This window comes from Hydra vulgaris, chromosome 11 (genome assembly GCF_038396675.1).
Source record: "Hydra vulgaris chromosome 11, alternate assembly HydraT2T_AEP".
Taxonomy (NCBI): domain Eukaryota; kingdom Metazoa; phylum Cnidaria; class Hydrozoa; order Anthoathecata; family Hydridae; genus Hydra; species Hydra vulgaris.
The window spans coordinates 4,548,053-4,574,719 of record NC_088930.1 but is presented as its reverse complement, the minus strand read 5'-3'; the positions used below and the strand labels follow the sequence as shown (position 1 = coordinate 4,574,719).

The window sequence follows — 26,667 nt, the reverse complement described above, 5'->3', positions numbered from 1 at the left end:
GATTATTATATTCAGATGAATCTTTTAATGCTTTTACAGCTTCTTTACAAATCTCAATTGTTTTTGAATGAGCTATTCGACGTAACTTAACCTTGACATCCGACGTAACTTAACCTTGACATCTTCCTTGACAATTAAACACCCATTACTAGATTTTGATAGCCAACGCTCCCAAGCTTGCTCACGATGAAAATCGCATATAAATACACTACATTCTACATAAAAAAGACAACAATACTCCATAAAAAACTTGTTTAAAGAAAATATTCATTCATTATTGATGAACAATAAGAAGTAATTAATATGATAAAATGAATAATTTCTTTCTTTAGTCAACACATTTTACTACTTTTTTGGTTTTTGAATAACTTATTACTACATTTACAACAGAAACTGTTTTTGTTTGAAGCAAACAAAAAACAGTTTCTGTTGTAAATATAGTAATTAGTCATTAACCAATTTTCTATCTATTTTAGGTACTACAACTTTTTTTTAAATGAGAATAAAAAACATGCAGAGCAATTTTTTTTCTTCTACTTGACTTTAAATTTTATAAAAGCTCTTATATTTTTATTATATACAAATATATTATTATCAATGAGATGATAGTGGTGCAAATATCACGAGGTAAACATTTTAATTACAAAGTCTTATAAACAAAACAGCTAAATAATTAAAAGGCAAGTTTATTTGTTGGAATAAATACTTTTTATTAATAATTTCTTTAACCAAGAACAATTTTTCATAACACAATGGTTGACTTTTCCAAATAAAATAAATATTGAGACTTAAATAAAATATCTTTTATAACAGAAATTTTTACCGGGAAACACTGATTCAAGTGAACTTATCTCTTCGTTTGAATAGTCTGTCATGAAGTATTTAGGTTGGAATGAAGGATTCCATTTTTTAATAAACGTTAGTGCTTCTTTAATGGCTTCCGTTGTTTCATTTTCGCATACAAAAATGGCAACTATTTGATGATCAACATTTGTTTTTACAACTAGGAAGAAGAGAGGAAGTGCATATCGAGTAGTTTGGTATGTTGCATCAAGAAATGATAGCTCATTGCCATAACGCACAAGTAACCTTCTTTGCCATTTATCTTGAAAAATGAACAACAAGGACTTTTGAAGGTCTTGATTGTTGTCCTCTGAATTGTTTTCACCTTTCGGACGAAACTTTATAAAAGCTTCTTTATAATTTTTTGCCCATTCTGCTACCTTTATATTTAAACACTCTTGGTCTATCAGGGAGTGACAAAATTTTTTTCTAGCTTTTAGCATATGGTTGCGGATAGTTTCATCCAGTGGGAAAAAGCGTTTGTTTGATTTATTGGGCATACTTCTTGAACTAAAATTGATGCGAACAAAGTTCTCCAGATGCCGTCTCATCTCTGTTACAGTATTAACTCCAACTTTAACTTGTTCTCCAATTTTGATAATAAGCTCATCTGAAATAGGTTGAATGAGACCTGCTGCCTTTAAAAAGTATAGTTAATTGTTAAAAAGAAGTAAACGACACAAAATATTGTTAAAAAAATATGTAATAAAACTTACATCACCAATTAAATGGTTTCTGTGCACAGAAATATCTGGTATAATCAAGACATACTTTCTTGACACAATCATATTTTTGTTTCCAGTCAAAGCTAAACGGAGTTTTTTTGATGTGTCTTTCCTGAGCCATTCAGAATCTCTATCAAGCTTAAAGAAAATGTGTAAATAAATGTTTAATAACACATATAAAATTATGTGATAATAAATTATAGAAAAATTATTAATTTTATGTTGATTGGACATTTTATAAAAGGATTCTAGTAAAGTTTAATATATTGATCAGATTTACATGGACAGATGGCAAACTACTTTAGACAGATTGCCCAATCTATTAACAAAAAGAGAGTCAACTCTCTTTTTGTAACTAAAACTTGTTACTTTAATCAGGAATTTTATTAAATGTTATCATATTATAAATTATGAGTTACTCTAGTTATAGATTTAAAAATATATATAATGCTATCATCTTGGCTTGTTAAAAAAAAAAGTACTAAACCTTAAACTCCGGAAATTCTAGTATTTCTTTAATATGAACCTTTGCAGGGCAATCAAATTTCTTTGTAATCTGCACAATATTTTTATGTTTTCTACAAGAATGGTCTTTTGCCTATATATATATATATATATATATATATATATATATATATATATATATATATATATATATATATATATATATATTTATATATTGTAATTAATGTATTGTATAATGCAAAATAGTTTAAAATGAACTGCAAGCATATTAATTTTAATCCCTTAATTCTAAACATATAATAATGAAGAAAAGTAAGTAAACCAAAGAAGCTCTCTGTTATTTATGTTCTGATATGGTACAAAGAAAAAAATTAATAATAATATTTAATTGATAAAAAATAAATATCCAAACAAAATTATAAAGATTAAGGCTTAAAGATTAACGCTTCTCCATGTAATTATTTTTAATACTATTTAATATCGAGTTGGACTTCCTTTAACTTTTATGACTTCTACAAGTCGACATGGCATCACTTCAACTATTTACTAATCGCATCGAGTCGTTATCAGCCCAAGCTTCTCGGAGCATGATCTTTAGCTCTTGTTTTCTTTTTAGACATCGTGTGCCAAATTTTTTATCCAGAATAGCACTGAGATGTTTACTAGGATTAAGATCTGGACTTTGCGCTGGCCATTCAAGTAACTCAATTTGCTTTTGGATAAAAAAATCTTTAGCTTTCTTTGACGTATGTTTAGAGTCATTGTCTTGTTGGAAGATCAAATGTTTTCCTAATCATAGTTTTTTAGTTGAAGCAAGAAGATTTTTATTGAGAATATTAACATAAACATTAGAGTCCATAATTCCATCAATAAACCTCGCCCGTCCATAAGACTTTTTTAGCAAATGCAAGTCTTCATTTTCAATGGATTTTTGAAAGGAATGGTTTCTTGCGCGGAACTCTTGCTTTGAATCTAATTTCTTTCAATCGATTTCGAATAGTACATGAGCTTACTTGCAACCCAAAATCTTTCTCAAGGAGGCTTGACACTTTTGGTGCTGATAGATTTTTTGCACCATCTTGACAATTTGTTGATCTATTCTTGATGTTGTTTTACACTTAGCTCCGGATTATGGCTGATTTTGCACATATCCAAACATATTATACTTTTTAATCAGATCACTGATGGTTCCTAATGCCATTCCAGTCACTTTATTTATCGACTTGAATGTTTTACTGCTTGCAAAAGTCAATAATTGAATTGTGCTGAGCTTGGCACCATTCCTTGATTTTAACTCCCATACTTAATAATATCAGTGGTAAATCAAATGAATTTAAAAAAATATTAGTTATTAAAAATTAGTTAGTTTTATTAGTTAGTTTTATTAATTTATTAGTTATTAAAAACTAGTTTGTTAAAAAAATATTAGTTATTAAAAATAAGTTAGTCAGTTATTAAAAATTACTCTTTGTAAAACAACAACATTTCTAAAATTATTGATTTAAAAACTTTTTTTAATAGTCAATTTCAAAACTTCGTTTATAAAACAATATGTTTATAAATTCGTTGAAGTTGTAACACTTCTTCGGGAATTATTAAATTTTAGCAACGCAATTTAATTACGATTCATTAATTTTTTGCTAGATAAAATCATGATTAAATTTGCTTTTAGAATAATTATAAAAGTATTTATCAAAAACATATGTTTTTTAGAAATAACCTGACAAAGTTTGTTTTTCACAATAAAATCTTTTGTTCAGATACTTATTTCTCTGACTGTATATATAATTATAGATTTAATATACACTTTCTGTTTTTGATAACATTTTTGTTTAGCTTAATTTTACCTGTTTATCTCTTCTATTTAGATGACTAGAATTAGTAGCTACAAAAAATGGCAATCAGGAGAATAAAATATTCCCAGATTAGTACTCGTTGGAGATGTCATAAGGGGTTTGTCCTCAACAACAGTATGAAAGCACCTCTGATGACAATTATTCAATTACTACAATTTTATGAATTTAAGGTCTGGCTTAGATGAACCAGAAAATAAAACAATTAACAAGGAGCAGTAGATGTAAAAGGCGACTTTGGCGCCACCCTGATAGTCTCAAGACACACCTTTCTCGATGATTTATGACAACGATTATGTTTTGGGATAAAGAAGGAAAACAAACTAATAAAGTAGTACCAGATGGTGATGCGATAGTTGAAGGGTTAAAATTAACTGTTATAATTTGCATATGCGATACCAGGATTCATGCCTTGTAATAAGATAACAGTTTGGATTTAGCAAAGTCCCATAGCTTGATGAAAGACTCAAAGCCATTTTTTTTGTGTTATAATTAGAGGCAGAGGTACTATATAATATATTGTTTAGAAAGAAACAATGAGAGGCTGAATGTTTAACCAATTGATAGAGGTAATGTGGATTGGGGCGAAGAAGGTGGAGAATCGAATAGGAATAGTTTTAACTAGGGTGATTTTGAAATGAATCCCTTTACCTTTGAAGAGGTCAGTGATGTAAATATTTTTGATAGAAAACTACATAAGAGAGTGAGATGCGCAAATGCAAGAAGCATTGAAAAAATTTCAAACCACAACACTTGAGGTTGTAAAAGATATAATACCATGACAGGTAAATGTTACCTTTGAGGTTTTACCTGTTAATATTATTATTGAGGTTACACTGCAGGATTTAACCAAAGTTATCAGCGAGGAGACTGGTATTAAATTGAATAAAAAGACAGCGGAAATAACGTCTTAAAAAAATTGGCTGATGCAGAAGTAAAAAATAATTTAGTGTCAGATCAAGTTAAGCTTCTTGAATATACTGAAGCAAACCTTGATCAACAAAATTTTAGAAGAATTACTGAGTTATATATTGTATTTAATAATGAAAAAGCAAAATTGGATTTAAAATTTAAACTTCATCAAGATTATTTAGAAGAAGAAATGAAGAATCGAGATTTTCAATTGTATACCATGGCCTCTCCTTATACATCAAAATACCACAAAATATAGAACTTACTAAATTGAATAATCTTATTGCCTTGAAGAAAAAACTAAAAGATCTCATTGAAAAAAACAGTTTTATCAATATGTATTAAATGTTAAAGATAATTTATATTGATAACAATTAAAATAGAATAAAACAGTAATCAAAAAATAATAAAGAATTTTTTTTTTTGCATGAACTTAACTGTTGTGTAACTTACCGCTTCATCATTTTTTTTCTCTCTGTACTCAGCCTTTACTTTAACATTGCGGTCTTTCCCTTGTTGACAGTCAAGAGTAGACTGTGAAGATATAATAAAAGGAACTCCAGAATAGGAAAGTTCTTTATCTTCAAAAAAAACTTTATGATTTTTTTTTGTCAATTCTATAAAACAAATAAATATTGCCATTATATCTACAACAACTTATTTCAGAAAATGAAATAAAAATATAGTTTAAAATATATTTATAAACGAAGATTGTAGAATTTAAGGGTATTAATCTATTATTTTATTTTTGTTTTAGTTTTTTTATTTTTAAAAAATTATTTTAAAAAAAGTAAATATTTCAAAAATTACTTTGGTTCTTAAAACTACAAATAATTACGTTAAAATTGTTTAACTTAATAAAATAGACTCTAGAAGTATAAAATAAAATATAAAAGTAATAGAAAAGATCAATATTGATATTTACTTTTTACTTTTCTACCTTTTTACTTTACATTACTTTCATATCTATCAGCAAAACATTTCTCCAGAAAACAGACTTCTGTTTACTATGGCTAGAAATCATTGTAAAAAGGTTTTGTCTGACGAGAAGCCCACTATTCTCAGGCCATGAAATCTCGTATTTCATCTCAAAAATTAGACTCTTGTGACTTCTGGAGAATATTCAACAGCAGCATAGAATATATAAAATTGAAGGCGAGCAGTCAATTTAAACTGCTAACACATGGAATTGATGGTCAATTGTTTTTTATTGGACGGCCAAAATTTTTATTTTTTTATTTGTTTAATTTTTATCTTAATTTTACATACACAAAAATAATGAATAATGCTTGAAAATTAAAGAATTTGTATTCCTTAAAAAAAAATATAATTTTAAATAAAATCAATGCATTTTAAATGGAAATACAAGTAACTAACATTCAAATTACATCTATACATACATCTATTATTTTATGCGTAAGTATACATATACTTCTATTTACATTGTTGGATTGTAAAAATGTTTTAAATTTGCAAACCTTTTAATTCCTTTTCCATTCCTCTTGAGAATGCTGAAACATAATGCACTGTGTGCAATATTTGATGTTCTTTTATTTTTAAACAAACGTCTCTATATGTATTGAGAATGTGTCGTTCTTCAAGAGTTTCTTCAAAGGGATCTAAAGGTACTGTTATTGATCCTGGTTCTGCACATAGTGAATAAATGAAAATGATGAAATAAAAAATTTTGAATAATAACTATTTTTCAAAATTGAAAAAAAATTTAAAATTGTTTATTATACTAAAAAATTAACTTCATAATTATTATTAATTGTTTTTATAATTATTTTTCTACTTAATATTTGCCATATGTAAAATATAAATAAAAAAATTCATTAGTTCATGTCATAAATCAAATGCAAAAAGAATGTAACTTAGAGCAAAGTTTCAAGTTTAAGTTATACTTAAAGCCTGCATTAATTTTATATAAAAGCAAAAAACAAAATATATTAACTTTTAAAGATATACATTAGATATATTATCAGAAAGTATCAATTCTTGATACTTAGTAAACATTTTAACAAAGTTAATAACATTTTAACTTTCTTTTTTAAGTAGTTTAACTTTATTTTAGTGCTAATTAGGCTTAAATACACTTAATGACATTGATTAATGTATATTATCAATGTAAATAAATTGATGCCATCAATTGATGCCATATTATATTAATATTATTAATATATTTGTTCAAATATATTTACATTAAATATAAAATCTTACCAACAAAATCTTCAAGATCTAATGAAGAAACAATATCACAAACATTACAATCTCCCAAAATATTCTCGTCCATTTTAATTAACTTTTAAATTTTTTTGATAACTACAATATAAATATCAATAAACAAATATTGGTAAATATCCAAAGAACAAGCTTCGTACGAAATTTTTGATTTCAAAAGCATGGAGAAAATTTTTTCGGATGGTGTTGAGACGATCTTTGCGTCATATTTGATTTCAATAAATTTTTCCGTAGTCTGCAAATTTTAAAATCTATGGCACCTCCTTTTGGTGCATGCTAAAGATCGCTTACCCCTAATTTCTTGCTATGATTGTTAGGTGACTTGCATAATAAAAGCATATGTTATCTATTTCAGTTACTGATGTTTAATATAGCTAGAGTATAATTTTTTGTTATTGTTTTTAAATTATTCATTGTAGATTAAAATAAATTTACTATTTCTAATCAATTAATATGAAAACTGAAGCATTAAGAAGAAGAAAAATTGGTGCCTCAAGAGTTTTTAAAAAAAGAAAAAGCACTTCAAAAAAATCAAAATTGGTAATTCTTCCTCAAAATGAAAATACTTCTGCAAGCAAAGAATTGTCATTAATTGACAGAAATAACTTAAGCATTTTACCTAATTTCACAACATCAATTAGCAATGTTATTGCAAATAATAAACCTATTCTACAACCTCAAAGTAATAAAAACGAGTCTAATTATGTTTTAATTGATCTTGATATAATTGTACAAGTTCTTACATTAGTTGGAACATGCCCTGACTGTGAGAGGAAGTCAATCAATATTAATTTAGATCATAAAAATAAAAAAGGTTTAAGTTCTTTGTTGCTATTGAGTTGCCCTAAGTGTTCTTGGAAAACAAAGTTTTATACTAGTAAAAAAGTTGCAAGTAAAATTTCTGAAAAGTCTTTTGATATAAATATACGTTCAGTAGTTGCGATGCGTGAAATTGGAAAAGGGCATAGTGCATTAGAAAAACTATGTGGTTTTTTAAACTTACCACCTCCAATTCAAAAAGCCACGTTTAATGATGTTCAAAATAAAATATTTCTGTCATATAAATATATTGCAACGCAATCAATAATTAATGCTGCTCTTGAGTTTAAAATGAGAGATGATACTGGAGTTTCAGATATTACTGTTTCTTGTGACGGTACATGGCAGAAACGAGGACATAACTCTTTAAATGGTATAGTAACTGTTATTGCAGTTGATACAGGAAAATGCCTTGACTATCGTGTTCGCACAAAAAAATGTAAAGCTTGTGAACTCTGGGAGGATAAGTTTAACTCTGGTGAATATGAAGAATTTATGCAAAAACATAAAAATGACTGTCACCTTAATCATATCGGATCTGCTGGATCTATGGAAGCAGCAGGACTTGTTGAATGTTTTAATGCCTCTGTTTTAGAAAGAAAATTAAGGTACGTAAATTATCTTGGAGATGGTGACTCTAAAGCATTTTCAGTCATTCAAAAACAGAATCCATATGGTGGAAAAGAAATAACCAAGCTTGAATGTGTTGGTCATATTCAAAAAAGAGTTGGAGCAAGGTTAAGAAAATTAAAAGCAACTAATAAAAGCTTATTAAGTGATGGTAAAAAAATAGGGGGTGTTGGTCGTCTTACGGACAAAAAAATTAACAAGTTACAAAATTATTTTGGAATTGCGATTCGTCAATGTTGTGGAAAATCTGTTTATGAACTAAAAAAAGCTATAGGAGCTGTATTATTTCATTGCTCTGAGGCATCATCTTCTGATGTAAGACATGCTATGTGTCCTCAAACTAATAATACTTGGTGCAAATACCAAGCAGATAAAATTAATAAAACAAATGTTTATAAAGAAAAACCTGGACTGCCTATTGTTATCAGAGACATAATTAAACCAGTATTCATAGATTTATCAGATGAAAGCTTGTTAAAAAAGTGCCTTCATGGAAAAACTCAAAACAATAATGAAGCCTTGAATGCAATAATTTGGAAACGGTGTCCAAAAGATGTTTATGTGGGGCAAACTGCTTTAGAGATAGGTGCAGCATCAGCTGTTATTAATTTCAATGAAGGATTAGCTGGTATGTTGAATGTTTATTTAGAGCTTGGTATAAATCCTGGCAAAAACTGCATTACATTTTGCAATCAAAAAGATAGTCAAAAAGTTATAAATATTGCAAAAAAATTGACTGATGAGGTAAAGCAACGTCGGAAACAAATAAGGGCAAAACGAAAAGGTTATAGTGATCAAGATGAAGAAAGTGAAGGAATAGCTTACGGTTCTGGATGTTTTTAGTGATTTTACTATTTTTTAATTAATATAACTATTTGTTTTAAAAATTTAAGTTTGGTTATCATAATTTTTAATTTTTTTTAAAAAAACTTTTTTTTAGTTCAAAATTTTTATATTTTTCTTAACAAGGATACTAAACTTTTTATGGTACTTATAAAATTAATTAAAACTCATTATAAACTTAGTTTATTAACATTGTTGTTAGCTAATACATTGAAGAGTGATTAGAAATCTTTAGAAATAAAATCAGAGCTTATTTTATATTTTAACTTGTTTTTTTCCATGTTAATTTTTTTAAATTGCTGTTTTCTCAGAACGACATTTTTGAGCACAGTGCGATAAATAACTTGAGAACTACTTGTTATGGTGCTTTGAAATTTTGTGCAGTTGTAATAATATGTATGATAAACTCATTGAAGCAGTATATTTTTTTAATATTATTTTTTGGCAGAGTTATGGGCTCTTAAAGGGGGCTGTTTTGGGGTAAAATTTGACCCGTTAGCTGTATATACTGTATCTCCTTGGTCCTTTAAGCTAACTTTATAATTTTGCTTCCATGAGTTCTTTAATATATTACAAGTGAACACTGAAAGTTTGAGTTTTATAGCACCTACCATTGTCTCAATATTTATCGCAGCGCCTTTTGACTTTTTTAGGTTTCGCGACCCAAAACTTGGGTTTAAATGTAAAATTTTTATTTTTTATTTTTTATTTTTATGTTTTATGCAGTTTTTTAATATTGTATGAAAAAATAAATATTGTTTGGTTAAAAAAAACGATTTTAGAATTTTAACCATACTTAACTGTCAAACTAATATTTGTTTTGAGTAGATAGTACCATAAAAAAATAAGAAAGTAAGCTAATAAAAATTTCATTTTTAAAAACATTTTATCTTTTAAAAAAATGTTAAAACAGGATTTAAACCATAGGTTTACAGAACCAACTTGATGCTCTATCTGATTGAACCACACATTTTTATGTAGGCCAAAATAATATAATAAAAACTAAGTTTAATGTAAATAAGTTACTCACAAATAGAAAAAAGTTAATTCTAATTACTGTTCTAAATTGTCAAGTCCAAAAAAACTTCAATTAAGGAGTTGAATACCTAATAAATTTTGCAACAAACGTTCTAAAGTTATGTGACAAAAAGCCAAAAATCATTCAACTAAATTAATTTTTGATTCATTGACACCAACCTAAATATACCATTTTAAATACACCACATTTAAATGCACAATCTATTTTATTAGTACAGTCTAAAAATAACATATAACAACCTAATATAATAATGAAAACCTGCAGTAGGCAACCCGTAATACGGGTTTTTAGTAATTAAATTATTAATAATTTAATTTTTATTTGTTTTCTCTATTGAAATATAAATTCATTAATGCTTTTTTAGTTGTGCTTACTTTTATTTTTCTTGGCTTCTTAGTTAAACTGTAAGCTTCATTAAAGATACAGTTAACCATTTTAGGCCGACGTCTGTGGCATAAAATTCAATCACTTTCGTTAGACACATTGAGTAACTAAGTTCTGAAAAGACCAACTTGCATTTTAAGTATCATAGTATCTAAAATAAAAAGATCCCACTCTAAAAGTGTCCCAAGCGGCCAGTATAGACCCCCAAAGTGACCCATTATTGTGTCTATCGTGTGCTATTGATTTTATTCGGTTTCTTATAAAATATTTTGCAGAATGTTTTTTATCAAAGATTTTTACGATTTTTTGGTGTAGAAAACAGTTCTGTAAAATAAAAACCTCATAAATATTAGTATACAAATTTTTTTCTAGTTGAACAGAATGAATGCATGTTCTATTCACTTTGATGGTTTTTCTAACGATTTGATTTTTTTTTCTGAAAATTGACTATTATCTATTAAACGTGCCAAAAATTATGGTTAGTTTATCCTGAATATAAACAACACTTGGTTAGGTTATTTGGTAATGTTCAGCTTCTTCGTATGCCATATAATGTATGGCATATGCCATACATTTTCTGTTATATATGTGTATATCATATATATATATATATATATATATATATATATATATATATATATATATATATATATATATATATATATATATATATATATATATATATATATATATATATATATATATATATATATATATATATATATATATATATATATATATATATATATATATATATATATATATATACCTGTGTGTTTGTGTTTGTGTAAACTTCCTTTTTAAATAAAGCATAAAATGAATTTTTTTTAAATCATTTTGAATGATTTCTATCAGAAAAATTTTTATCACCTTCACTAAAGTCTCTTAAATCATTTTCATCATGCTCATTTTTCATCAACAGGTAGCTTTATCTTGTGGCATTACTCTTGACTATGAAGCAAATGAAAATGAAATGGTGTTTTGCCACATTGCTTGCTATAAATTATTAACTAATAAAACAAAAATTGAGAGAGCTCAAAAATTAGCAGAGAAAGACCAAGGAAAATTAGCAGAGAAAGACCATCACTTAAAAATCAAAAACAACCTTTAAATGTTTCAGTTTCTTCACCAAAGAAAACGCGAACGTCACAAGTTATAAAACAAAGTAGCAGCAGACCAGCCGTTCTCCCAGATATATGTATCATTTGCAAGAAAAATGAAAAATTTGTATGTATTTTTATAGTATTATTTGTATTATTATTTTATAGTTTATTTTTTATATTTTTTAAAGGAGGTTTGCTGAAGTTAAATTAGTTTCCAAGTTTATTTTAATAATATTGCATTTATTGATTAACCAGGCAGATAATTTATTGGTAACACTCCTTCTGAAATCACAGCTTTAATTCTCAATAATACTTTGAGTTGCTGTATTGTAGTAGTAGTAGTAGTAGTAGTAGTAGTAGTAGTAGTAGTAGTAGTAGTAGTAGTAGTAGTAGTAGTAGTAGTAGTAGTAGTAGTAGTAGTAGTAGTAGTAGTAGAGTAGTAGCAGTAGTAGTAGTAGTAGTAGTAGTAGCAGCAGCAGCAGCAGCAGCAGTAGTAGCAGTAGTAGGATATTCTTATTGAATCTGGCGTCGCAGCATTCTGAAATTATTAAAAAACCCTTCAGTTTCCAATCATTTTGCTAAATTTTCATATTTTTTACTATTATTTTGTTATAGGTATGATGATTTTATTCTCGAATTAAATCAACAGTCACCAACGTTTGCATTCTAGTCATCTTTATTGAAATGATAGAATTGTTGTTATTATTTCATTAGTACTACACACTGCGGTTCTAGGAACCTTCATTTGTCAACTACCAGATCAATTTTAGCTATGATCGAGTTAACTATTCAAGGTATCTCTCATCATACTGGTTTGAAATGACATTGCTCAACGAAACACATCCTGATAAGTTTACTAACAAGACGTTATGATTGTTTGTAATAGAAAAGTTAATTATAAAATTTAAATACAATTAAAATAAGTGGTTTCTCATAGGGGTCAAACATGAGCTATCAAACCAATGGACAGTCCAACGGCAGACTGAATATGGCTTTTCATCAGTTGCATATGAAACCATTGAACAAACAGCTATCCGTGATTGCAAAACTACTGCTGGTATTGTTTACTCTACCTTACACCAAGGAGTAGTTCATCGGTGGATTTTAGCTCAGAGTGATAGAGCTGCAATATCGAATGATTGCGAAATGATGGCAGGCATCAATTTAAAAAAAAGGTTAGTAGGGTCATGTCTTCCTCCCTACCTGGAGCCAGCCCCTATCATGATTTTTTTTTAAATAAGGAAATTTAAATGTTTTTTTTCATTATTTTTTTTGTATTGTTTTATACAAAACTAATTTATTTCAGTGATTATATACTTTTGAAATGATTTGTTTTTAAAGTTTTTAGATTTTTTTTATTTGCAAATGATTTTTATTGCTTTCTTGTAAAAAATGTATTTACTTTTTTTTATGGCAAAAAATTAATATATTTTTTTCGATAAAAGTAATTGTTCAAGCATATCAATTATAAAATAATTGTTCAAGCAAATCTTCTAAATTTTATCGCAAAAGTTGTAGTTTTTTTTATATAACGTTGTATAATTCTTGATATGGTAGGTGATTACGAACATTATATGATTAGCACAGAAATATTATTGGATCGGTTTTATTTTATTATATTTTTTCTCTAAGAAACCAAATAGGTTACCCCAATTAATAATTAAAAGTTATTTAGCCCTAGGGAATATTTATTTTATATGATTTTTATACTTTATTTAAGATGTGAAACGAATGCTTATAAGATTCAATTGATCTTACGAAAAATTAAAAATAGCATTAAAAAAAAATTTAATTAATAATTTAGTATCATTATTCCGCGCTAAACCCAAAATTTATATCTGTTACCGTTTTGGAGTTTTTAAAGTTAAAAGTTTTCTTAAAATCACGGTATGGGAAGATAAATAATTAATTATTTATCTTCCCATACCCTAATCATATTTTCTGTATTCGCCAACGTTACAAAAGTAAATAGTAATAAATTAAGATAAGTAGTTGTCAATTGAATCAATTCTTTAGGTACAGAAAAGACCTTGATCAGTCTAGAATACTAAAAGATAAGGATAATGTCCGAAATGTGATGAATACCATTGATGCAATGATAAGTCCATTTACTATTGAAAGCAAAGAACTACTCAATATCTCAACAGGTTCTATTGACCCCACTAATACTGAATCTGATCTTCGTAATGCTCATGATATAGGTGATAAACAGTTTAACTAGTGCTAATTGGTAAACTATATTATGGGCATTACTTTTCAATTAGCTAGTGCTAATTGGTAAAGATAGAGAAGTCGATGTAAAGGCAACTTTAGCATATTCATTGAGAGTGTATCCAGCCTTTATTGACAATCACAAGGTCACTTGTAAAAACATGTAAAGCCAAGTTACTAAATGTTATCGAATCAAAATGTAATGATATTACTGTGACCACTATTACTACAGACAACGCGCTACTCATTGATGCTATGGCAATTTTACAAAGCTTACATGCAATAGCGGGCACATTCAAGGAGCTAGCAAATAAAGTACTTAAACAAGTAATACGATTAGCTGATTACCCTAAATCATCTCGTGTTAAATTTGTATCTGATTGTTACCCATTAATTAGCACAAAGAATGCTGAAAGAGAAAAACGTGCACAATCCGGTGTACAAGCATTTACTATCTATAGTGCTACTCAACAGGTACCAAATCAATGGAAAAAATTTATGTCTCTCGGACGAAATAAAGAGGAGCTAATAAATTTTCTATACATGTCATGGTGTGAGTGTGATCCACAAATTCTTGGCAACATAACTCTCTACGTAACACACACGAACTTGTGTAACAAAATTCGGTCAATTGACAACCTTATTGTTGTAAGTGAAGTTCATGAGCTTGCCTGTGACGACGAAGAAGCTGATACTAGGTTGATTTTATATGGATCACATGCGTCACTGCACTATCAAACTGTTGTTATTAGTAGTCCTGATACTAATGTATTTATGTTTGCTCTGTCAACTTGTCTTCCGTCGACTATATACTTCGATTCTGCTGTTGGTAACAAACGCCGTATCATTAATATAAAAAAATATGAACCTGATCTTGGTAAAGATTTTTTGATTGCTATGACTGGCTTTCATTTGTTTACAGGTGACGATTTTTGTTTTTTTAGAAAATATTGTAATGTTTAGACGGGGTAAAACTGTGAATTCAGATTTTTAAATTTATTCAAGTTTATATTTATAGTTGTTATTTAGGATGCGGTTCAAGAAGTGCATTTTATAGAAAAGGAAAAGCAATAGCTTTCAAAGTCCTACGGAAGAAAGCAAAATATTTAGAAGCTTTTAAAACTCTAGGTGATTCAGTACCACCATCTGATAAACTAATAAATATGCTGGAAAAATATGTCTGTGATTTATACGGGGCTGAACAAGAAGAATCAGTTAATGTAGCTCATTACACATTATTAAAATCTGGTAAAGTTAGCGAAGAAATGTTGCCACCGAATAAAGATTCGCTTCTGCAACACATAAAAAGAGCTAATTATGAAGCTTTTATAAGAAAAAGATCACATGTAGCATTGATTAATCCACCAAGTCCTTTCGGAAATGGTGGTTTAATGATCAAGGTTCCATTGCCATATCTTGGATGGAATCGCCTGCTGCACCAGATTTGGTGCTTGATTTTGTTGATTGTTATTGCCGTGGTGATTGTTCCACAAAAAGATGTTCATGCAATAATTGCTTAACATGCTTATAATTTGCACAGATCTTTTCAAATGTAATGTCTGCAACAACCATCCCAAGGAGGAGGATGACGAATAGTCAGACAAACTATCCGAGTCTGAGTCCGATTGCGATAGTAATACGGAATAAATGTTTAATTTTTTTTATATTATATCATTGCTATTTTCATATTTTCGGACATTGAACTGTGAGATAAGCATTAACAGTAGTAATGAAAATAAAAATTCGGTTATAATAATATTTATGTTTTAAATAAAATACTCTTTTGAAGCGGAGCATAAATATGGTAACTGATAATTATCCTAAGAAAAAAGTCAGGTTACCCATATCATAAATAGTCCAAAATTTTATATAATATTGGCAACTTATTGGGGAATACACTGACAAAATTTGAAATCACAAATATTATTTATTTGGGGGTAATTAAACAAAAAGCAGACTTAGGTTTTTTTTAGTTAGTAGAAACCGTCTATTTTAAAATCAAAGGATGGTTTTTATATACGGCAAATGTTTGACCTCAGTTATCCGGTTATTGTGACTCTAAAAATCTGGGATCATTTGGGTATTATATCAGGTCATTTAGATCTTCAAAATAACGCTTTCAAAAAATATATCTAACGAAACTCTTTTTCTAGAAGACTTTTCTGTTAACAGACGCCGGCCTATTTATTCCGCAACGTTCGAACATTAAATGCGCAAATCACAAATCGTTTTGTTAAAATATGACTTGAATTCGATGCATAGATCATCCAAGTCTTATTTAGTAATTTAAGGTGGCACATAGGTATATAAAACTGAAAAAATCAATTTTTGGAAATTATACTTATTCTATTCAAAATTTACTCTAGATTCTATTTATCGTAATATCTTTTAATAAAACCCTCTGTAAAGGCTTAAAAATTTGAATTTTATACTAGTACTTTATTTTAAAATCATAGCAACGCCCTTAGCAACAACATTTTACCCTTACATTAACCTTATAAAAAGTAGTTTATTTTATTGATTCTGTATTTATTATCCTTTATAAAAACGTAGTGTGTATGTCTTCATATAAAGATATATCTTTATATAAAGTTATCTTATATATCTTATATATAAAAATTATATAAAGTTATCTTATATATATAAAATTTTATATCTTATATATAAAAATTATATAAAGTTATCTTATATATCTTATATATAAAAATATATCTTTATATAAAGTTATTACATAATGACTAAACGATATAATTTCATACCACTAATCACGTTTGTTAGTTTTAGAGAAGCAGTATTTCTTAAGAACTATTTTTTATTGGTATAGTATTTTTATATGGGTTCTTCTAAAAGAAGAGAAAAAAAAAGATCGTCTGTTCGAAAGTATTGGGGACGTAAAAAATCAATAGATATATCTTCTTCAGAAACAGGATCGTCTCTAGATGTAAACAAAACATCAACACAAATAACAGCACCACTCATCATATCCGCCTCAGCATCAGATGATATTGAATGTTATGTTTTAATTAACACAGATATATTGCGAACAATTGTTAATTTGGTTGGAATATGTCCCAGTTGTCAATCAAAAGTGTATCTTGCTCATGAAATTGAATCTAAAAAAGGGTTGTCACATTTATTTGTTTTGCATTGTGTTGTATGTAAATGGTCAAAAAACTTGTATAGCTCTAAAGAGATTGCTAATCCTGATTCAAAGAGAGGAAGAAAAACCTTTGATGTTAATATTAGATCAATTGTAGCTTTTCGAGAGATTGGTAAGGGACATAGTGCCATAGAGACATTTTGTAATGTCATGAATATTCCACCACCAATGAGTTTACCAACATATAATGATATTGTAAAAAAAATGCACACTGCTTATTTAAAAGCTTGTTCTGAATCAATGTCTGTGGCATCTCTGCAATGTGTTGACAATGGTTTTGCAGGTGATGCATCATTTAACAATGAAGGGAATGAAATAAAAAATGTAACTGTTAGTGTTGATGGAACTTGGCAGCGTCGCAGATTCTCTTCATTAAATGGAGTCGTTACTTTAATTTCTAACAATAAATGCATTGATACACAAACCTTAGCTAAAAATTGTAAATCTTGTAAATATTGGGAGTCCAAGAAAGGATCCCCAGAATACAGTGTATGGTTTGTATCTCATACATGCCCAATTAATCATTTTGGTAGTTCTGGAGCAATGGAATCTGTCGGAGTGCTTGAAATGTTTAATCGTTCTCTTTCAAAATACAATTTACGCTATTTAAAGTATCGAGGTGATGGAGATAGCAAATCCTATAAAGCTATTGTAGATGCTAATCCATATCCAGGTTATAAAATTGAAAAGACTGAGTGTGTCGGACATGTACAAAAACGAGTTGGTGCACGGTTAAGAGCACTTAAGGTTTCATATAAAGGAAAGTTGTTGAGTGATGGCAAGAAATTGACAGGTAAAGGTAGAATGACTGACAAAGTTATGAACAGTCTTCAAAATTATTATGGAATATGCATAAGACAGAACAAAGGTAATCTTTATGGTATGAAAAAATCAATTGCAGCACTAATCCATCACTGTTCAGAAAACAATAATGATGATGACCGGCACAAATACGCCCAAGGGATAACAACACTTGGTGTAAATATCAGTTAGATAAACTAATGAAAACATCTAAATATAAAAAATCAATAAACATACCAAAAGCTGTGAGTGAATTAATTAAGCCAATTTTCTCGTGGAAGGATTTAGGTGCTGACAGTTTACTTGAACGATGTTTAGATGGAGAAACACAAAATGCAAATGAATCGCTAAATAACCTAGTGTGGATGCGAGCCCCAAAAAATGTTTATGTTGGTAAGACCATTATTGAAATAGCAGTTGCATCAGCTGTTTTGGCATTCAATGATGGAGGAGTTGGTATTTTGTCAGTTTTAAAAAACTTAAACCTCTCTGAAGGAGTTTTTTCAACTCGCGGTTTGAATCAGAAAAATAAAACCCGCATTCAGAAAATGAACATTAAAGCTAGTGACAACGGTAAAAAACAAAGAAAGAGATTGAGAGCAACTAGAAAAGGTTTTGATGACAAAATTAAGGACAAAGAAGGCAAAGTTTATGGACAAGGAGAATTTTAAATTTAATATAATTTGTTTTTTGACTTTACATTTGATTTTCTCCACTCAAGGTTTTTGGATCTTCTGGCAAGGAATCTGAAATAAGTACTTGAGCTTTTTCTATCAAATTTGGACCAAGTGTTCCCTGATATATGTAGAATGTGCTGAAATTCAGAAAATGTTTAATATTTTATTTTAAAGACTTAAATTTTATATTATTCAATGAAAATTTTTGTCGTATTTATTGTGTACATCTGCGGTGGAGTAGCGTGAAGTAAATATTTTGAGAACCTTTTTATTTTTAATTTCAGCACATAAAGTACCATATAGACTTAACTTTGTGAAAATTTCAGATGCTAACTCTTTTTCGTTTTTTAGTAATCTTTGCCAGAATATAGTTCAATTTTAGCTAAAATTGGCTTTAATTAGTCCTAATTAGGTACTCAATTTTTTTATTTTTATTTTTATTTTTTTTATATTATTTCAAATGTCCAATAACAATTTAGAAACATAAAATATCAAAAAAATACTATAATAAACAAATTCGTTTATTTACCTATGTACCACCTTAAGAAAAAAAAAAAAAAAATACCGTTAAGAAAATGTCGATTTACTTTATATTAGCATATATTTATTTCAGCATTCATCCAATCCTAATTTATAATAATGCAGAAAATATTTAGCGAAAAATGTCCGGTATATATTTTGCCTTGCGTTTGCCTTTACTTTGCGTCAAAATTATTAGTTTTATTCAAAACTTTTTATTAATTTTTGTATAAGTCAGGTTGATAAAAAAAGCAATTGCTTTTACTCGACATTTTTGAAGTAATTGTTATGCTTTACGTTAATACAAATTTGAGCAAAATCGATAAATATTTTCACATAAAGGTGAGCAATTAGTCTAAAAGCGTTGAATAAAAGCAATTGCTTTTATTTATTATTTTTATTTATTATTTTTATTTATTATTTTTATTTTTTTTATTCACCCGGCCTAATGAGCTGAAAAGGCTATAAAAGAGATGTTAAAACCATATATAGAACAGTTGTGTTCACTTTAATAATAAATTTTTTTACAAACATACACAAAAAGTAAATTTATTTACATGATAAATAGTTAAATATGTAACAAAAATATTAAAAAAAAAGTCTATATAAAACATATTTTTCTTAAAAAACAATTAACGTTGAAGGCACTTGCCCAAATGAGTAATAATAATCGCTATCTCCAGGACCGAAGAGTCAAGCATAACCTATTGTAAAGAAAACCATATTAAAATAATTAAAAATATTTATTATCGATAGGGACGACCATTAAACATTGAAAAAGCTATGTGATTCCATGCTAGTAAAAAGTTATAGAAAAATAAGTATAAAGTAAAAAAAAAAAAAAGTAAAAAAAGAAATTAAAAAAGAACAAAATAGAAAGATTTTTAAAAACTACTTAATTTTGTGAGCACTTTGGCTATGGTGTTCATTTTTGAAAACAATAATATCTTTATCTTTAATGAAAAGCCAACTCGTTTAATCTCATTCAAAGAGCAAAAATATTAATAACACTAAAGATAAAAAAAATGAGATATAAACAATTGTACTATAGTAATATCAAATGCTATATTGGCTTTTAGTGAATAATTAAAAGCAGTTAGAGAAACTAACTGTAATCATTTTTAACGATAGACACCACGGGTAAGTAAGCCAAGCTGTCTATCAACACAAAACATTACAACAATAACATCACAACAATTACGCAAAGCAATAGCACTAATACACCATATTTGAATATATCATTGAGGAGGTTATTTAACTTGAGTTTAAATACTCGAGTGACCAAATAAGGTCTGTCATTTGCAGTCTGAGCTGGATATAAATTTTCTGTTATTTCACGCCGTTTTGGGTTGCAAGTGAAAGTAATAAAAAGATCTGGTTTACCAGACTTTATAATAATTGCCATAGCATCTTCAAAATTTTCTTTTAAAGCTCTGGGACTTCCTACATAAGATGATGGCAAAATAACTACTCGCCCTGGTCTAACATTACGTTCGTTCGCAATGTTGTTAACATGTTCATGTAAGACATCATACTGCTCGCTTCTCAGTTTATTTTGATTATTTCTGATAAAAGCAAGATGCTGGCCTTCAATTTTTACATATGCATCTATAGCATATTGCTGAAATAGTTTCTTGCTATAAAATAATGAACAAAAAAATTGCCTAACAGAAAGTCTATAATTGTAGAACTAAGATAATGAAACATGATTTCCAACCAGTGTGGCACGCTCAGGGTTATGCACTAACTGATTATGCCAACCAGCATCACCTCTTGGGAAAAAGAGAGAATAAATCATAGGATCTAACTTGGCTGACATACTTGATAAAATTTTTAAAGGATGACCTCTTGGGTAAATAAGAACTTCCCTGGAAGTTGGAGGAGCACCATCTTCGCCAACAAATACAACTTCATTGTGTGAAGGTAGATTATAGGGACGCCTATCACCCCCTTCAAGTAAAGATATTTTTACAACAGAAGCTTGGCGACCTTCTATAGCTGCTTGACGAATTTCTTCATCTTCTACTTCAGCCATATTTTTAAATGCAAGAGCAAATGGACTTTGTTCAGTAATTATAGTTTGCAATTGAAACATTAAATCACGTAAACAAAGATCATTACCACGTTGTTGCATTCTAAAATTTACTGCTGCAAGTGGATCATATATATAGTTGAGAATATATTGGTGGAATATCTTGATCTGGCCTAAGATTACCTACACAATGATAAATCTGGCCACATATTTTAAAACATGGAGGCCCATGATTTATTGGTTGAACTACAATTGCTTTAAAAGAAGCGAAAGAAAGAAAGGCATTATAATTTCGAATATGTTTAAAAAAATTAACATTAGCATTACGATCTACATAATTCCCTGTAAATAAATCCTGTAAAACTTGTATAAATGGTGAAAGTGGAGGTAAAGCTACCTTACCATTATGGCAACATAGAAAATGTGTTTCATCAGGAAATTTCTTAGCACCACAGTGCTGACAAATTTAATTCATTTTTCCTAAATAATTATAATCTGGAATAGCATTACTTCTTGCTATAGAAAACATTCGTCCTTGTCCAACACATCTTCTTACATTTTGGCGATGATTAACTTCACCTCGATTTAGCCTACTTCAGTCTGCAATCGAACCTATCACGATTTTCATACGTATAAAAGAATTGACTTCAACAACTGCCAAAAATATTTTTATGACCTTGATAGACTGTCTTACTTACTATGGATTTGATAAAAATTATTTACAAAGAAATCTCATAGGATTCTGTTCAGATGGTGCATCGACAATGTTAGGAGGAAAATTGTGTGGCATTGTTTGAATCACCGATTGCAATTGGCACTAGATGATTCCATAAGCAACATTAAACAAGTAAATCATTTAATAATATTTTTAGACAAAATATATGCGATATATCATCAGTCAAATAAAAACCAAGCCGAATTGGAAACTATTTCTAGTGATTTGAACCTAGAAATAATAAAAATTGGTCGCGTTTTTGGACCTCGTTGGGCATCCTGTAGCTTACGAGCAGCTACTGCTGTGTGGAGAGCATACCCAGCGTTGTATAAACATTTTATCCACTCCAAATCAAATTCAGGAATGGCCAAAAGATTAGCTAATACACATTTCATAGAAGATTTAGCTTTAATGATAGATATTTTAGAAGAATTTTCAATACTATCCAATGCGCTACAATCAAGAAAAATTACCAATCTAAAGCTGATCAATTAATTAAGCGTTCAATAAGAGCTATAGAACTACAAAAGAATGATAATTTTAGTATCTATGAAAAAAAAGTTCAAAATATAATTTCATCAAATGAGTTCAAATGCATACCATTTAATTACAATAATTAATGTGTCTCTTACCAGAGAGCAATTATTAGATAGCGTGGTAAAGAATATGAAAGCAAGACTTTTATCGACTAGTCATATAAATATGGATGAGGATAAGAATGAGAAAAATGACACTGATAACTATGAAAAAATTGTGCAGCACTTCGAGATTTTAGATCCTTCTACCTGGTCATTTGATAGAATTATGTCACCATTGCTAGAAGGTGAAGACATGGTTAGAAAATTATGTGAAATTTTAAAGTTTAAAGCAGATGTTAATGATTTTCGTGACATTGTAGATGCAAACATACAGCTGAAAAATGTTCAGTTACCTAATTCAATTTTAAGGGCTAAAAAATAGCAAACACAATTGATATTAGCAGTTCAGAAGCTGAGAGAGGTTTTAGCCCTATGAATTTAATTGCATCAAAACTAAGAACCAGCCTTAATGTGGGACATATATCCAATCTAATGACAATAAATTTATTGGGGAAACCAATAGCAAATTTCGATGCCATTCCTTTTGTTACACCTTGGATGAACCAGAATTACAGGTTAGCAACTGAAACAAGGGTAAGAAGAGGGCACAATAATGATATTTCTGCAAATAAACAAGGCATATGGACTCTACATTAATTAATTAATTAATTAGGCATATACATAGCGTAGTATGTTAAATTTGGAATTTATCAGTTTTATTGCGCAATAAATGTTTTGTTTTGTTATATATATTTTATACTGTACAAAAATTAATAAAGGCAATGTACGCATTTACCGTTTTTTTTTTGAAATAATAGCGAGCCGGTTGTTCAAAATTTGGCTGCCCACCCCTGGCTAAAATTAATTTCCAGCATTTCATAATTAGGTTCCAGCTTCTCTCAAACTGTTGACTAATGATTAATAGAGTAAATTTCACATATTAAGTTTACAAAATTAAAACCATGTTTCAACAGTTAAAATGTAAATTAAAAGTAACCCACCAGTAATAAAAGGTGCTGAGCAAACATAATACGGCATGACGTAACGCCGACTGGATGAATTACCATTTACACTAATACCTTCTTCGAACCTAATATTATCCATTTCAATTTCACTGTTATAATTAAACATATTAACAGTAATAATACTACTGTTACAACTGAATAATCAATGAACGTAAGAGAATTTTACGAATTGCGATCTTTTCTAATAAATAATAATAAATACAGAATCTTGTATAAAAAATGAAGCAATGCAAGCAGTATATTTTACTCTAAAGTAATATGTATGTATATATGTATGTTTGTGTGTGTGTGTAAGTGTGTGTGTGTGTATATATATATATATATATATATATACATATATATATATATATATATATATATATATATATATATATATATATATATATATATATATATATATATATATATATATATATATATATATATATATATATATATATGTATATAATAAAATTTATTTATTTTTTTTACTTTTCGTTATTTTTTCTTAGACATAATATTTATATAGATACAGAAAAAAACCAATATTAAATAAAACAAAATATTAAACTTACTCAAATCAGTAACAGTTCCACTGCCTAAAAATTTTTTATTATTAATAACCTTTCTATTTAAAAAACTAAAAAGCACTTCAGCTCTTTCCAATTGTACTACAAAATAAAACAAATCTTGCTTAGCTAAGTGGCATAGTTTTTAAGAATCTGAAAACAAATAAGTAAAAAACCAAGCTAATAAGTTGAGAACTTTACCATAGTTGGGTTCATCTAATCCGCCACCATTGTAACTATGTCATGTTACAGTATTTTTGTCCGAGAAGGATTTCAGGCCCTCATTAACTAAAAGAATGTCAACATCTTTTGTCACAACATGCTCATACATGTGAAGTTCCGGAGAAGGGATGGCATCAAGAATAAATTTTCTAGGGTCTTCATCAAGCAAGCATGGGTTAATAACATTATTGAATAATTGCATAGTCTTATAAGGATATCCTGCATCTTGGTACAGATAGTAATCTGAATTTAAGGAGGCAAAAGTTCTTAAGTCACCTGATGAGCTTATTGTACCAGTACAGTAACAACTACCATTTTTTCCACCACAACTCTATAATAAATTATTTTATTATTCTGAGATTTAATTTTTTAATAGCTACTTGTAAAAATTAATAAAATTAAGCAAAATCTCTTACTGATATGCCAAGAAGTACGTTTATGAGCTTTAGGTCAGAAGCCACAAAAAATTTGAGCTGTTTTAAATTAATAATTTAGTAAGCATTCCAAGATTATGGTTATTCTCCTTGACGCTATGTGCCAAAGCCGGAATTGTCACCTTGTTCACTCCAGAGTCTTTCTCATTTCTATTTTGCTCCTCTAACTTTTCATCGAAAATATTCATTATAATCTGAAAATTAATGACAATTAAATAATAATTCTAATTTTATTTCTCTTGTTTGAGTAATATAAAGTAGGTTAAGTTACTAAATCTTCAGTGATTAGTCCTCTAACTTTGTTTCATCGAAAATATTCATTATAATCTGAAAATTAATGACAATTAAATAATAATTCTAATTTTATTTCTTTTGTTTGAGTAATATAAAGTAGGTTAAGTTACTAAATCTTCAGTGATTAGTCCTCTAACTTTGTTTCATCGAAAATATTCATTATGATCTGAAAATTAATGACAATTGAATAATAATTCTAATTTTATTTCTTTTGTTTGAGTAATATAAAGTTGGTTAAATTACTAAATCCTCCGTCAATTCTAACTCTAACAATGGCTTTCATTGGATCTAATCTACGTAGAGAGCAGATTTTTTGAACAATCTGGTGAGATCTTCAATGTATACAACATCTTTCAACACTGACTTTTTAAGTTCATCTTCCTTTTCATATAAAAAAACAATTTTTTTGTAACTGTAAAATTTACCTAGAGCATGAGACTGCTTCATAACCGTAGCAATTGAATTCTTTTCAACATCTAATTGTGAAATACCATACTGTAAACAATGTGATATGTTAAACATTATGGATATTTTGAAAAAAAAAATTAATATACTGCCGTTTAAATTATGTTATAAAATATTTAGACACCTAAACAACCAAGATCTTTTCGTAAATCTCTCAGAATATCACGAACAACATTTTTAGGCAGATCATGATTTTTCTTGATATCAAATATTGTATCAGTAGAGACTACTTTATTATTTTTGAGTTTTGGTTTTAGTACTACAGGTAGGAGTGATCCTCCTAAAAATAAAATAAAATATTGCAGAAAGTCATTATTGATAAATAAGAAAATAAATAAAAATCTACCAGTGGATAATTGTAAGGAATTTTCATTCTTAACTAGAAACTTTAAATCAATTGAGGTTATTTACTCCGACATATTTTCATCCTTGGAAAGAATAAGATTCTTAGAATTTTTAACAGCTGATATTCTCGTGCATGGGTGCCTATTGCCATTTTCAACTAGCTGTAAACAGTCTGTGCAGAATGAGTTTAATCTTTCAATGCAGAGATTTTCATTTGACTCAATGATACAATCTCTTAAGCTAAAAATCTTGTGGCTGCGCTTGTCTGATACCATACAACAAATTGGACATAAACATTGATCCTCAGTTGGAGCAATCTTTCCTAGCTTTATAAGTAACTCTCTTACACTTTTCCAAACCTCTTTTATCATTTTTACAGGCTTTCCTTGCTGTGAACAAGATTGTTTGTATTTTTAGTGAAATATTTTAGAAAAAACTTAATAAATATAATAAAATATTTATAAAATATAATAATCTTTTTGGCATAGAGAGCATTTTTGCAACGGCAAAAAAGTCCAGTGGGAAATGCATTTATATCAAAACTGAATCCTTCGTGTACATGGTCTTGAACGAGTGTCACCAATGATGGCATACTGCAAAGAGAGTGGTTGTCTGTTTTGTTACAGTAACAAAAACAAATCTCTGGACTCATTATGATTTTTTTTTCCTTAAAAGATGAGCCATTTGATATGTAAATTTATCTACTTTTATTGTTATTTAAAATAAATGTTTGTTAACTAAAAATGTTATAAAAAGTAGTTAAAACTTTTACAAAATGAAATTT

General features: G+C 28.4%; 1 protein-coding gene and 1 long non-coding RNA gene across 2 annotated transcripts; one reads left to right on the top strand and one right to left on the bottom strand.

Annotated features, from left to right (window-relative positions):
• Positions 1–774: 774 nt before the first annotated feature.
• LOC136087173 (calcium-responsive transcription factor-like) lies at positions 775–6,491 on the bottom strand. The gene is made up of 5 exons (XM_065809671.1): positions 6,277–6,491; positions 5,252–5,415; positions 2,056–2,166; positions 1,560–1,706; positions 775–1,481 (listed from the first exon to the last, which is right to left on the bottom strand). Exons 1-5 carry the CDS (start codon positions 6,293–6,295, stop codon positions 789–791), a joined length of 1,134 nt encoding a protein of 377 aa, XP_065665743.1. The 5' UTR covers positions 6,296–6,491; the 3' UTR covers positions 775–788.
• A 4,591-nt stretch (positions 6,492–11,082) lies between these two features.
• LOC136087172 (uncharacterized) lies at positions 11,083–13,368 on the top strand. Its single transcript, XR_010641597.1, has 3 exons — positions 11,083–11,276; positions 11,677–11,981; positions 12,473–13,368. It is a non-coding gene; the product is annotated as an uncharacterized LOC136087172 (long non-coding RNA).
• Positions 13,369–26,667: the final 13,299 nt, after the last annotated feature.

What these genes read in the sequence shown, in the direction of transcription:
- LOC136087173 (XM_065809671.1), bottom strand. An exon ending in TAGAATTTCCGGAGTTTAAG is followed by an intron (nt 1,707 to 2,055) that starts GTTTAGTACTTT and finishes ATTTTCTTTAAG; the next exon opens with CTTGATAGAGATTCTGAATG. An exon ending in GAAACCATTTAATTGGTGAT is followed by an intron (nt 1,482 to 1,559) that starts GTAAGTTTTATT and finishes TACTTTTTAAAG; the next exon opens with GCAGCAGGTCTCATTCAACC.